The sequence below is a fragment of the Leucopleurus acutus genome (genome assembly GCF_964270905.1).
Source record: "Leucopleurus acutus genome assembly, chromosome: 4".
NCBI lineage: Eukaryota > Metazoa > Chordata > Mammalia > Artiodactyla > Delphinidae > Leucopleurus > Leucopleurus acutus.
This window is the reverse complement of record NC_139146.1, coordinates 73,146,204-73,160,240: the sequence shown is the minus strand read 5'-3', so window position 1 is coordinate 73,160,240 and position 14,037 is coordinate 73,146,204. Positions and strand designations below refer to the sequence as shown.

Here is a 14,037-nt window from a genome sequence, read left to right as displayed (position 1 = left end):
AGCCAGTCGTGCCACTTCTCCTCTCCGAGCTCACGCATCCTCCCTTGTGAAACAAAGGTCTGACTGTCACTGTCAAACTACACAGCCTGAGAAGCAATTCTGTGTGTGGGCCCAGCAGGGTGGGGGACCCGTGACAGATTTCAAGGGGAAAGAGTCCTCAGTGAAAAGGTGAAGTTTGGAAACACCAGCCTGGGTCTCTGAACCTCCTTTTGGCTCTGAATCCAGCCATACAAGCGGATCGGGGACGAACCTCTGGATGCCACCAGCTGGGCCTGGGCCTCTTTCCTTGATCGTGAATTAGGCCATTTGACTTCCCTTTACTGACAACAGGGTAGAGAGGACTGATTCACTAAGCCTGAAAAGCAGGTCCTCCCAGGAGGAGATCTTCAAAATGATCAAAAAGAGCAGAACAGGCTTGTTCTGTTTTGCCCCTTGATTAATAAGTGATCAAACTGCAGCCCATTGCATAATGACTGTTCGTTCATTCCTCTTCATTCAGTAAACGTAGGCTGATCTCCTGTGTACAGAGATCTGTGCACAGAACTACAAAACAGCCAGAAATTATGTCCTCAAGGATCTTAGAGTCCAGTGGTGGGTATAAGAAATAGGCATGAATAATAATAGTAATAATAATAATAGAAGGCTCGGTGCCATGAGAAATAAAGCTTTATGGGAAATGGGAAGTTTAGAGAGAGCAGGGGGAAAGGGATCAGGGTAGAGTTTAATTGGAAGGGATCATTTCATGCAGGCCTTGAAGGAAAAGTTGGGTTTAGGCCTAGAATGGAAAACATTCCAGGCAGAGAAACTTATGCTGGCACAGAGGCAGGAAGATGGAAAACATGTACAAGGAACAATGAATAGTTTAGCTTGGCTGGAACCAAAGTTTGGCAAGAAAAGGAGTGGTTGGAAATGTCCGTTGGGGGGGGGGTGTCTTAAATAAACATTGTCTCTGTCCATTTTAGTCTTTCCAAGGTTGTATCACCTGATTCCATATGGTGAAATTACCAGAGTCAAGATCAACCGAGCGGATCCCAATGAAAACCTCTCCATTAGGCTCGTGGGAGGCAATGAAACCCCGCTGGTCCACATCATTATCCAGCACATTTATCGTGATGGGGTGATTGCCAGAGACGGCCGGCTACTGCCCGGAGACATCATCCTGAAGGTAGAGACCACGGCTGTGGAGCCATGAAGAGGGTCTTAGCAAAAGTCACTTCAGAGCAAATCATTGGGTGGGTGGGTGGACGGATGGGCGGACGGGCGGACGGGCGGACGGACGCATGGGTAAAGCACTAACGTAAATGTGGAGCCGTCACTTTCCATAGTTCTTATGTTGATATGGCTCTTCATACAAGATTTGTAATCTGAGATAGGTCCCTAACCCTTCTGTCTTTCTTGTATATATATATATATATATTTTTTGGCCCTGCCACACAGCATGTGGGATCTTAGTTCCCCGACCAGGTGCCCCCTGCAGGGGCAGTGTGGAGTCCTAACCACCGGACCACCAGGGAATTCCCATTCTTGTTCTTTTGATCTCTTTCTCTCTATAAATACTGTCTCTGTATCATGTATCTTTTTTTTTTTTTTTTTTTTTGCGGTACGCGGGCCTCTCACTGTTGTGGCCTCTCCCGCTGCAGAGCACAGGCTCCAGACGCGCAGGCTCAGCGGCCATGGCTCACGGGCCCAGCCGCTCCACGGCACGTGGGATCTTCCGGGACCGGGGCACGAACCCGCGTCCCCTGCATCGGCAGGCGGACTCTCAACCACTGCGCCACCAGGGAAGACCCTCTGCATCATTTTGTCTCTGTGTTCCCCTCCTTCCTCTGCCTTCTGCTATCTTCCCCCTCCCTTTTCTCTACCTCTGCGTTCTTTTCTCTTCCTTTTCCTCCTCCCTCCTCTCTCTTCCTCTCTCACCCTTTCCTCCCACTTTAAGTAGCACTAACATAAAACAATATAAAACCGAAGCCTATATCTTCTTAAATTGTTTTTAGAGCAGATAAATGGAACATTTTATATTTTACTTAATCACTTACATTCACACACCCCTCTAAAGTAAATTTCCTATAGCTTAATGGCCCTTCACACACACACACACACACACACACACACACACACACACACACACACACACACACACACATATCCCTAAGCTATTCTGCCAACCCACAGACATTCCAGGGGAGACAGGTGGTGGAAGAGAACACGTTGGGCATTACTGTCCTCTGAGGCTTGACTGAGGGGAAGGATGCTAGGGAGGAATTTTCAGAAGAAGAGAAAGGATAAAGGAAGAGTTGTTTATCAGACAGAAGTCCAACATGTGCCAAAAGTGATAAGAAAAAAATCCCTGCCTTGGTCATATATTTCCTGTCTGATACTCAGATGACAGTTTCATCCCATCCCTTCTGGGTTGCTGAGGGGCCAGCTCCTGATACATCATGCGCTGGTTCTCTGGCAAAGAAATTCTTATTGTTTGGAATAAGAGGAGAAAGAACTTAAAGCAGTTATTGTAGAAACACTGATGTTCTCACTGGCCTCCGAGGTGGAGTACGGGGCAGGGCCCGTCAACCTCAAGGGACGGTCAGCCGTGCAATCAGCGACACTCTGCATGGCTTCCTCCCAGTTCTGCGGAAACTATGCTGCCTGGAACGGTTGCCTGAGGAAAACCTTTTTGATTCTTGTGACCTTCAACTGGCACTTGCAAGCAAAAGAGGTGCCAGGAGTATTTAGCAGGCGACCCTGACTTTCTTTTGGCCTCGGTGTGATGGAGAAAACCAGACCCGGGATAAGGTGTCAGAGCAGAGCCAGGTCCTTGAGCTCGCCTGTGCTTGGACAGAGGTGATGAGCCTTGTCCGAGCACGAGGGAGCCTCCGTCCATCCCTGGAGATGCAACAGAGGACTAGCGATGGCACGCTGCAGGCAGGCCCGTGAAATCTCATTCCAAGATTCTTCTAACTGTTGGCTGCAAGTACAGGAAATCTTACCAAACCATAGAAATTCAAGAAGGTTGTTTCTCTTCTGTGAGGCCTCCTTCCTTAAGCACAGAGTGTAGTGCTGCTGTGAAATTATTTTCTTCCCAGGCAGTGACCAGCACTGACATCTGAAGCCTTCAGGCTGGGCCTGCCTAGAGTAATTAAAACCAGAAAGCCCCATGTAGCATCAGCCCTGAAGATCATTAGCGAGGCACAAATGAGTGGGCCAAGCTGGAGGACATTTAAGCAGCCCAATAACGTGATCCAGCCTTTCAATAAAAGAGCCGAGAAGCTTCCATTCACATCCGTTTGTTTGAAACTGTAGAGATTTTTTTTCTCTCCTTTGCTGAGAACATGGGCAAAAGACCTTGTAGGTGAACACCTGGAGACTTGACACACACACACACACACACACACACACACACACACACACACACACACACACACACACACACACACACACACACACACACACACACACACACACACACACACAGTAGTGGAGTAGTGGGGCCTGGAAGTTCCAGTACAGGTGATCCAGGGAGAAAAATTCATCTGGAGATGTTTGGAAAGAAAATGCCAACTCAGTTTGATTTAAACAGCCGTTTAATGTAATCATTAATCAGAAATTTTCTTTTCTTCTTTTGCCTTTTCCCACTTTTTCTTCCTTTTCCTCCCCCCTTCAGCTGAAAAATAAGTTTAGCAAGCAACAGAAAGGAGGGTTAGGACTATATAAATAAATTCAAGGGCCTGTGTAAGGACAAGACTGAAGAAAGATGGTGTCTGCTGAGAGAGAGTTGAAAAGGTGTGCGGCTAATACTCAAGGAAACCGGGTTACAAGTTCTGTTGGAAGATGGGGGTATTTGGACGGAGAAGAAGGTGATAGAGCAGAGTGGTCCTTCAGGAAGGGCCCCAGGGAGTCTGTGGCCTGGGCCTTTGGGGCAGGTTTGTGGCCGGTGGAGTGGACGGCTCGGTCGCTGCAGATTCTGTGGTTCCCTTGCCCTAGGTCAACGGGATGGACATCGGCAACGTACGGCACAACTATGCCCTGCACCTCCTGAGGCAGCCCTGCCAGGTGCTGTGGCTGACGGTGCTGCGGGAGCAGAAGTTCCGGAGCAGGACTGATGGGCAGCCCCTGGACACCTACGGGCCCCGGGATGACAGTTTCCACGTGATCCTCAACAAAAGCAGCCCGGAGGAGCAGCTTGGAATAAAACTGGTGCGCAAGGTGGACGAGCCTGGGGTGTTTATTTCCAACGTTCTGGATGGTGGCGTGGCAGACCGACACGGTCAGCTGGAGGAGAACGATCGCGTGTTAGCCATCAATGGACATGACCTTCGGTACGGCAGCCCAGAAAGTGCAGCTCATCTGATTCAGGTGGGTCACGGGTCATTACAAGATCCCAGTCAGCAGTTGCCAGCATGATTAGGAACACTCGTCACCCTGACCCACCTACCCTGTTACTACCCCGTGTGACATACAGTGCCTCCCTTTCAAGGAGCTGAGGGTGGAGGGCCAGGGAGGAATATTACTCCAGCAAATGGTGTGTCTTGGGGTCATGGCCATTCCGTTGGTGTTGCCAGTCATCCAGACTTGACTGCAGGTAAACACATTGGGCGAGGTGTTGCAACCCCACTGGGTTAAGATCACTCAAGGTCAGCGGGGTTGTGTCATCCCTGTACCTAGTATGATAGTCATAGACCCAGGGCTCACTTAGATGTGTTCTGGACACTTCCAAGGCATCTGGTTGTACCAACTCCTGTAAGAAGCTGTGCCATGTGCCCTCCAGGGATCCTGTGGACAAGAAACCACTGTAGGATTGGCTAAGGCTGAGCCCTGTCTCCATGGCTAAGTCCGGCCCCCTTCGAAAGCCCAAGGGAACTCAAATATGAACCTAAGGAAGTCCCCCTATAGGAGAGGCATACAAATTATCATTAGTCAGGCAAATAGAGCTCATGATCGCCTGACATGAGTTCAAACTAATTCACTCCCCTGACAGGCGCGATGTTACCAAGCCCCAGCATGCATCCTGTTGACTTTGGCTGGATCACCATGAGTTTTTCTTTTTGTTGTTGTTGTTGTTTTTCATTGAACTATAGTTGATTTACAATGTTGTATTTCAGGTATACAGCAAAGTGATTCAGTTTTACATAGATGTGTATAATTTATTCTTTTTCAGATTCTTTTTCCTTATAGGTTATTACAAAATATTGAGTGTAGTTCCCCGTGCTATACAGTAGGTCCTTGTTGGTTATATATTTTATATATAGTAGTGTGTATATGTCAATCCCGAACTCCTAATTTATCCCTCTCCCACCTTCCCCTTTGGTAACCGTACGTTTCTTTTCTATGTTTGTGGATCTATTTCTGTTTTGTAAATAGGTTTATTTGTATCTTTTTTTTTAGATTTCTTTCACATATAAGCGATATCATGGTATTTGTCTTTCTCCGTCTGGCTGACTTCACTTAGTATGCTAATCTCTAGATCCATCCACGTTGCTGCAAATGACTTTTTTTCATTTTCTTATGGCTGAGTAATATTCCATTGTATATATGTACCACCTCTTCTTTATCTATTCCTGTGTCGATGGACACTTAGGTTGCTTCTGTGTCTTGGCTATTGTAAACAGTGCTGCAATGAATATTGGGGTGCATGTATCTTTTTGAATTATAGTTCTCTCCAGATATATGCCCAGGAGTGGGATTGTAGGATCATGTGGCAACTCTGTTTAGTTTAAGAAACCTCCACACTCTTCTCCATAATGGCTTTACCAATTTTCATTTCCACCAACAGTATATATAGGAGGGTTCCCTTTTCTCCACACCCTCTCCAGCATTAATTATTTGTAGACTTTTTGATGATGGCCATTCTGACTGATGTGAGGTGATACCTCATTGTAGTTTTGATTTGCATTTCTCTAATGATTAGTGAGGTTGAACATGTTTTCATGTTCCTGTTGGCCATCTGTATGTCTTCTTTGGAGAAATGTCTATTTAGATCTTCTGCCTATTTTTTGATTGGGTTATTTATTTTTCATCATGAGTTTTTCTAATGTTCTCTGAGCTTCTAGCTTTATTCCTAGGGAGACAGGCTTTGTTCTGGGCTCTTGTATTCTAACCCTTTAATCCACTTCATTTAGCCAAAATGTATTAAGTTTTTGCTGCTCGCCTAGCCCTGGATTAGGTGCAGAGAACAGGGAGATGATGACCTCTTAGGCTGGTCTCCCAAAGGAGTCCACAGTCTAGTAGAGGAGGTGGACTTTTTCTAAATGACTGCCATGTGGTGTGACAGTGTGTAATGGTGAAATTAAGTATAGTGCTGGTGTAGACAAAGAAGAGTGTTTTTGTTTGTTTGTTTGTTTGTTTGTTTTACTGAGATGGGGTCTAGAAATTCTTCACAGAGGAGGAAAATCTTGAACTGGGGTTTTGATGGATCAGCAGAAGTTCTCTAGGTGCATGAGGCAGGGAGGGTCATTCTAAGGAGACACAACACAAAAGAATGTTTCCCCAAAAGCCAGTTAGGGAAATGGTTAACATCTGGAGAGTGGTATACATTTTAAAAGCAGCAATAGATAAGGCAAGAGTGGTAGGCAAGGGCCAGATCATGTAGAGTTTTACAGGCCATGATAAGGAGCTCAGACCTTACCCCCAAGGCCATGCGGTGTCATTGCAAGGGTTTAAGAAAGGAAGTGACATGACTTTCTAGCAAGATCTCTCTAGAGGCAGTGGAGAGCTGATAGGAGAGGCCTTGTCTTAAGATGCGTTTGCAGTTATCCGGCACATCACATCAGCTTCCACTTAGTGACTGAAGTATTAATTCTTCAAGTATAGACAGAGTCAGCAGCAGTAGCTGACTGGTCCTCGTACCAAGTTCCATGGAGGATGACATTCAGAAGACAGAGCCTACTCTCAAGGACTTGATCATCTCAGTACAAACACATCTCCCTACCCTTGGGTTCCAGTCATGGTGGAGCTCTTCCAGGTGTCGGCAACTCTTTTCACTGTCGTATGTGTGGTATCTTATCCCACTCTTTTGAGGAGAACCAAGCAGCGGATGAAATTATTGCCATTTTAAAGGTGGAAAGCCTGAGGCAGAGGGTGTAAGGGGACTTACCCTGCTTCCTCCATCCACCAGGACAGGAAGTACCTGTGGTGCTTTGGTCCCCAAGCTGGGACTTTTGATGGTGCCCCAGTTCCAAAGTGATTCTTAACCTGATGACCGTCCATCTGCCCTGTGGGGCCTGAGGTCACGCCCTATGGAGCCGGGGGAGCACAAAACCAGAGTTACAAGGGACATTTCCCTTCTGCACTTTATGCCGTCTATTCCCAAGTTCACATGCCCAGCTCCAACTTCTTTGAACACCACACTTGCATAGACAGCTGCCTGCTTGGCATCTCCATGTGGCTGTCTAAAAGGCATCTCAAATTTAATGTCCAAAAGTGAACCCTTGACTTCTCCCCGCTCCACCCCTTTCCAAACCTGCTCTTCCCCTCAGTCTTTCCTCACCTCTAGAAATGGCACCGCCATTTTCTCGGTTACTTGGACCAAAAAGAATCGTTACTCTTCTGCATCCCCAGCCTACAATTCATCTCTCACCAACTCCATGGCTTGGATCAGCCAGGCCACCATTATCTTTGGTCTAGGCCACTGCAAGAACCTCTTAACTGGTCTCCTTGCTTCCATATTCCATGCTCCTCACCTCTCTCTCGACCCAGCAGTTAGAATGACCACTTTACAGAGTCAATTCCACCATGTCGCTTTCTTGCCCTCAGCTCTCTGACGCTTCCCAAGGCACTCAGATTAAAATTCCAAATCCTTACAGTGGCCTGCAAAGCCATGCTAATCTGGTCTCTAGTTGTCTCTGCGACCTCATCTTAAGCAGATGGGGGAGAATTTCTGGTATTCTCCCCCTTGTTTAACCATGCTGAGTCACACTGCCTTCTTGCTATTCCTCAAATATTTTTAAGAACTTTCTCAACTCAAGGCTGGTGTTCTTGCTGTCCCTCTGATCAAAAGACTCTTACAAATGTCTATAGAACTCCTACACTTCACTCAGGTCTCTCCTGAAATGTCACCTCCTCAGAGACACCTTCGCTGACAATCCCACTTAAAGTGGCATCTCCCACCCTCAGTTCTCAATTCTGTATCCCCTAATCTTCGTGATCCTTTTTTGGCCATGCCACACGGCTTGTGAGATCTTAGTTCCCCAACCAGGGATCGAACCCCTGCCCGCGGCATTGGAAGCACTAAGTCTTAACCACTGGACCACCAGGGAAGTCCCTAATCTTCTTTATCTTCTACCAACAAATTATTGTATTATTACCTGCCAATCTAGCATAGTATAGTACAGTAGAGTATTATATCTCAAGCACTTAGAGATATGCCTGGCAGTAATAGGCACTCAATAAATATTTGAATGAATAAGTTTAGTCAAATTATAAAAATGTATAATTATATATAATTCACACATTAATCCCATCTCATAGGGCTATTTTTTGTCAAACCGTTTACTGAAGAACAAGCACCAAATCCAGTTTTACATTATTTGTCCCCAAGGTAGAACTCTACTTGTTGTTGCCTTGAATTTGCTCAGTTATTATTGGTTGAGCACCTTCTAAGTGCCAAGAGGTGTGTAGTACAACGGTGAACAAGACTGACACAGTCCTGGCCTCTTGGAGCTTGGAATACATTCCCACCTCTCCTCAAATACAATTAAGTCAGCACTGAGCAGGTGGTGTCGCCTGTATGTGCTAATGGGTGAGAACAGGATATAGACAATGTTTTTGAAAATATTAATCCATGGAAAAGGAAAAGCCCTTGGTTTTTTCTTTGTGAAGAAACTGCGCTCTAAGCGTGATTTTCTTCTCCTTAAAAAGCAGACTCTTGGGTGATCATCAGGTTTTTTTTTCCCTGTTACACTTGTCAACTCCCTCTGCAGGTCAGTCAGTGCAGCTCACATTCTGAAGATGATCTGCCAGCTATCCTTCCCAGTAGGTGAAAGAAAAACTCCCTCACGTCACTTGGAAAACTCTTGATTACACATGACATTCTACTTTTGTAGATTAGTAACAGAAGAGGAAACTATTTTTTCCCTGAGAAAGTTAATTTATGAAATAAAATCTTGCCTAACAGTGGAATTTCCTAAACAATTCTTCTGCTTACCAAACAAAGCCAGTGTGCTTTATAGGCAGAGGAAGAGGAGGGAGAAAAAAAAAAAAAAAAACAAGCTTGGGCAAAACTAGTTGGAAAAGAAATGGAAAAGGTAGAATGCTGGGCAAACTCAGTTAAGCGATCTCAAGCATGAATTTTATTTATGAGATACTCATAACACACACCAAGCTGGGGTGATTAAACTAAGTGCCCTTCAAAAGCTGAGACTCAAATTTCCAACCAATCTGTGGCTGCATTGGCCTTGTGTGTCCACTGCATGAATCATATTTGCCTTACAAAGAAATTCCCAAACAACATGTCCTTTTGGTCATGTTTTCTCCCACAGTCCCACACATTCTGCCTTTTTCTACATTATTTCGGGGAAAAGTTATTACAGAGAAGCCACAACTGTCTTAACTTTGACCAGCTTTACATATGTGGAGCCCTAACCTTGGCTCACTCAGCAGCAGCCCTAAGGGCCAGGCTCCAGAGTTAGACAGATGGAGAGTCGCACTCCTCTCAGAGACAAACGCGATGGAGACAGAAGCTTCAATTATGGGGCAATTGCCTTATTTAGCAACTTAGTACAACTTTATATTTCTCCCTTGTCAATTTAAGCTTTTTGACTAAAATCTCTCTACGAGAGTTGTTGAACTGTCTGGTGTCATACCTAAAATAATAGAACAAAGATATATGGGCCAAAGGTTTGAGACCCTAGGGGGGAAAAAGACATTTCAACATCCCAAACCTGGGAGGTTCCACATATATCTACGCAATATTCAATATGAGAATGATTTCTGCTGAGAGTTATGCCTGTTTTGAGATGCTCTCATCTACCTGCAGTTATGGATCAGTGAATTCATATTTAGGAGTTCAAATATATACAGTTAATAAATGAAGAAAACAATGATGGATTTCAAATTTGAGTATCTCTTTTTTGTGCCTTTTTTTCTTAGCCAGCTTCCCAGACTTGATGCAGAAGTTGAAATAATTCAAAGCCATTCGCAGAGGTTGTGATACAATGGGTTTTCGTTAATACTGGCCTGTGTGATTTTTTTTCCCCTCACAAGAATTAATATTTAAATGAGAAGTTACTTCACCAAAGAACAATTGACAAGCAGCTTCTTCAGACTTTTTAAAAGAATGTGATAGGCCTTTAGACAGAGCCAGAAATTAAATAATGGACTACTCCATTGCCTACATTTGTTCTAAATACGTGATTCCAGCTCATGAGTTCTGGGGCAGAACTTTTGTCCCCTGGAGCCAGTAAGAATGGCCAAGAAATAAGACCTGACAGTTCTGTGTGTGTGTGTGTGTGATTTCTAATAGACTAGCACAGCTAATATAAAACCAAATCCCTATCTAAACAAATTTTCTTAATGCAGTATGGTAGTAAATTTAATGCACATAAGACTAAACAGTTTTTTTTAATTTTAAAAACATTCTCTTGAGCTGAATTCTTAAAGTCCAAATGATTTTTATATAGGGCTCCAAATTCCATGCATTCATGATTAAAGCATGACTTGCAAAACTGTTCAGCCTTTCGACTCAGAATTTTATGAGTGAATCTCCTGCCCAGCTACACTCCAAATATTAGGAGATCTTGAAACTTCACTACCCTTCTCCAACTCTCATATTCCCCTACATGATTTTGTTCTGTTCTTACCACGGAACAGAATCAGAGTAACTTCCAGATACCGTAAAAGAAATGGTGTTTGAGCACTTAGGTCATTCTGCTTACTCAGGAATTAATTTCTTATTTTGAGCTTGTCACTGACATCTGTACGACCCTGTATAAGTCAGACTGTCATCGTTAATTTCTTAGCACTTATAAGATATGCTTCTGGGAACATAAAGATGTACCTGGAGCTAAAGTCTAGTGGGAAAAATAGATCAAATTGCTGTCTCAAATCTTCTTTTCTACCCTTGTCAAATCCTAAGGTCCTATTCAGCACTTTTCCTCAAACCCTCCTTAATTTCCCTTTTCCTTTGCGAGATTCTGGTCACCCTTAACTCACTAAAGTAGCTTCTGCCTCTCCAGAGAAGATACAGTTCTTTTCAGAATGTGCCAGGCTCTATGTATGCCAGGTGCTAAAGTCTCAGTGGTGAGCAAGTCAACGCACACCAGATTTGCTTTCACTAAGCTCATTTTATAGGGACTAGCAACAAACAGCACACCATCAGCTCATCCTAGAGTTGTAATTCTGGAGCCCTAACTTATCGCTTAGTGAGACTTTTTTTTTTTTTTAACTTTTTTAATTCAAGTATAGTTGATTTACAATGTTGTATTAATTTCTGCTGTACAGCAAAGTGATTTAGTTATACATATATATATATATATATATTCGTATTCTCTTCCATTATGGTTTATCACAAGTTAATGAATATAGTTCCCTGTGCTATACAGTAGAACCTTGTTGTTTATCCATTCTATATATAATAGTTTCCATCTGCTAATCCCAAACTCCCCCGTACCCCCTCCCCCTTGGCAGCCACAAGTCTGTTTTCTGTGTCTGTGAGTCTGTTTCTGTTTTGTAGATAAGTTATTTGTGTCATATTTTTGATTCCACATATAAGTGATATCATGTGATATTTGTCTTTCTGTGTCTGACTTCACTTAGTATGATAATCTCTAGGTCCATCCATGTTGCTGCAAATGGCATTATTTCATTCTTTTTTATGGCTGAGTAATATTCCATTGTATATATATACCACATCTTGTTTATCCATTCATCTGTCAATGGACCCTTAGGTTGCTTCCATGGCTTGGCTATTGTGAATAGTGCTGCTATGAACATAGGGGTGCATGTATCTTTCTGAATTACAGATTTGTCTGGATATATGCCCAGGAGTGGGATTACTGGATCATATGGTAATTCTGTTTTTAGTTTTTTGTGGAACCTCCATACTGTTTTCCACAGTGGCTGCACCAACTTACATTCCCACCAACAGTGCAGGAGGATTTCCTTTTAGTGAGAGACATTTCTGTTTCTCAAATGTTCTCTTGCTCACTGGCAGGACCGTTAGGCAAGGGTTTTGTTTCTGTACCTCATTGTGCAGTATGTTGCCATGTCAACAGGAATGGCTGACAACTTTGTTATTTTTCTAGCATATCAGTGGGTAACCCTGTTCAGATGCCTCCTGTTGTCTGTATTTCCAGGTAGGGTCCGTGTACTGCTGTGATGTGTTTCACAGCAGCGTCTTGGAAGCTTCCCTGTCATCTTTCAGTTATGCAGTAATAATGAAGACAGACATCTATGGAGTTCTTGGCTCCATAGAACATAGAGACAATCCCTGTGCACAAGTGAAATGGCAAAATGGGAACTCCATCAGTGAGGTCCCAGGTGCAGCTGGTCCATCCAAAAAAAGTCCCTGCTCTGATGGTCAGACCAGGATTTGTCTTCTAGTTCCAAATCTCATACGCACACCCAACTCAGCTTTTTTACAGCAAGTCATCAAGAGTTCATCAAGTTTTTGTGGGGACTTGAAAACATGTTAAATAGTGAAGAAACTAGGAATACTTGACCTGGAAAGGAAAAGAGATCAGGGAGGGCAATGAGAGCTATTTTCAAATAGGCTTGTCACATGGAAATTGATTTGGGGTTGCCCGAGAGGGCATGACTAGAACCAATGGGCAAGCAAGGGAAAGACAAACTTAAACTCAACCTAAGGACAAACTTGCTAATTAGTGCTGTCTAAAAAACTTGCTTATTAGTGCTGCACTGCCTTGGGACACAGTTCCTTGTCATTGGAGGCACTGAAGCATGAGCTGGGTGACAACACGGCAAGGATTTTGGAGTGGAATTAAAGCACAAACTACAGAGGAAATGTTGGATTAGGTGATGTCTGCCATCTCTTCCGTAGCTGTGGCTTCCTGGCTGTGTGCAACCAGTGCTCCACAGTTCCCTGGGGCTTGGTGAGCACAAGATAGATGAACTGAAAATGATACTTGAGCCCTAGCTGGAAGGGGAGCTAAAGTGGGGCAGCCCCCAAAGTTTCAGGAAGAACCATCCCCACAATTAAAGCTAGGCTGTCTCACTCTGGGATCCTTGGAAAAGAAACCAGTGGAGAATGCGGACGCAGGATGAATTTTTTTAAAGAAATGGTCATTAAGACCTCTGATGCTAAGGCCTGAACCAAGATGGCAGAGTAGAAGGACATGCTCTCACTCCCTCTTGTGAGAACACCAGAATCACAACTAGCTGCTGGACAGTCATTGACAGGAAGACACTGGAACTCACCAAAAAATATACCCCACATCCAAAGACAGAGGAGAAGCCACAATGAGACAGTAGGAGGGGTGATTTTGCAATCACAGCAAAATCAAATCCCATAACTGCTGGGTGGGTGACTCACAGACTGGAGAACACTTATACCACAGAAGTCCACCCACTGGAGTGAAGGTTCTGAGCCCCACGTCAGGCTTCCCAACCTGGGGGTCCAGCATGGGAGGAGAAATTCCTAGAGAATCAGACTTTGAAGGCTAGTAGGATTTGATTGCAGGACTTCGACAAGACTGGGGGAAACAGAGACTCCACTCTTGGAGGGTACACACAAAGTAGTGTGTGTGTCGGGACCCAGCGGAAGGAGCAGTGACCCCAGGGGAGACTGAACCAGACCTACCTGCTAGTGTTGGAGGGTCTCCTGCAGAGGCAGGGGGTGGCTGTGGCTCACCATGCAGACAAGGACACTGGCAGCAGAAGTTCTGGGAAGTACTCCTTGGCGTGAGCCCTCCCAGAGTCTACCATTAGCCTCACCAAAGAGCCCAGGTAGGCTCCAGTGATGGGTTGCCTCAGGCCAAACAACCAATAGGGAGGGAACCCAGCCCCACCCATCAGCAGTCAAGTGGATTAAAGTTTTACTGAGCTCTGCCCACCACCAGTCCCTCCCATCAGGAAACCTGCACAAGCCTC

At 44.6% G+C, this 14,037-nt stretch overlaps 1 protein-coding gene across 3 annotated transcripts in view; it reads left to right on the top strand.

Annotated features, from left to right (window-relative positions):
- The window catches only part of LNX1 (ligand of numb-protein X 1), a gene marked incomplete at its 5' end in the record, with an annotated part of 137,037 nt that overhangs the window by 94,740 nt on the left and 28,260 nt on the right, over positions 1-14,037 (top strand). For all 3 annotated transcript variants that reach the window (XM_082838234.1, XM_082838236.1, XM_082838235.1), the window contains 2 exons: positions 963-1,165; positions 3,979-4,350. In XM_082838234.1, coding sequence (XP_082694360.1) covers positions 963-1,165; positions 3,979-4,350 — 575 coding nt within the window. The remainder of the gene's footprint in view (positions 1-962; positions 1,166-3,978; positions 4,351-14,037) is intronic.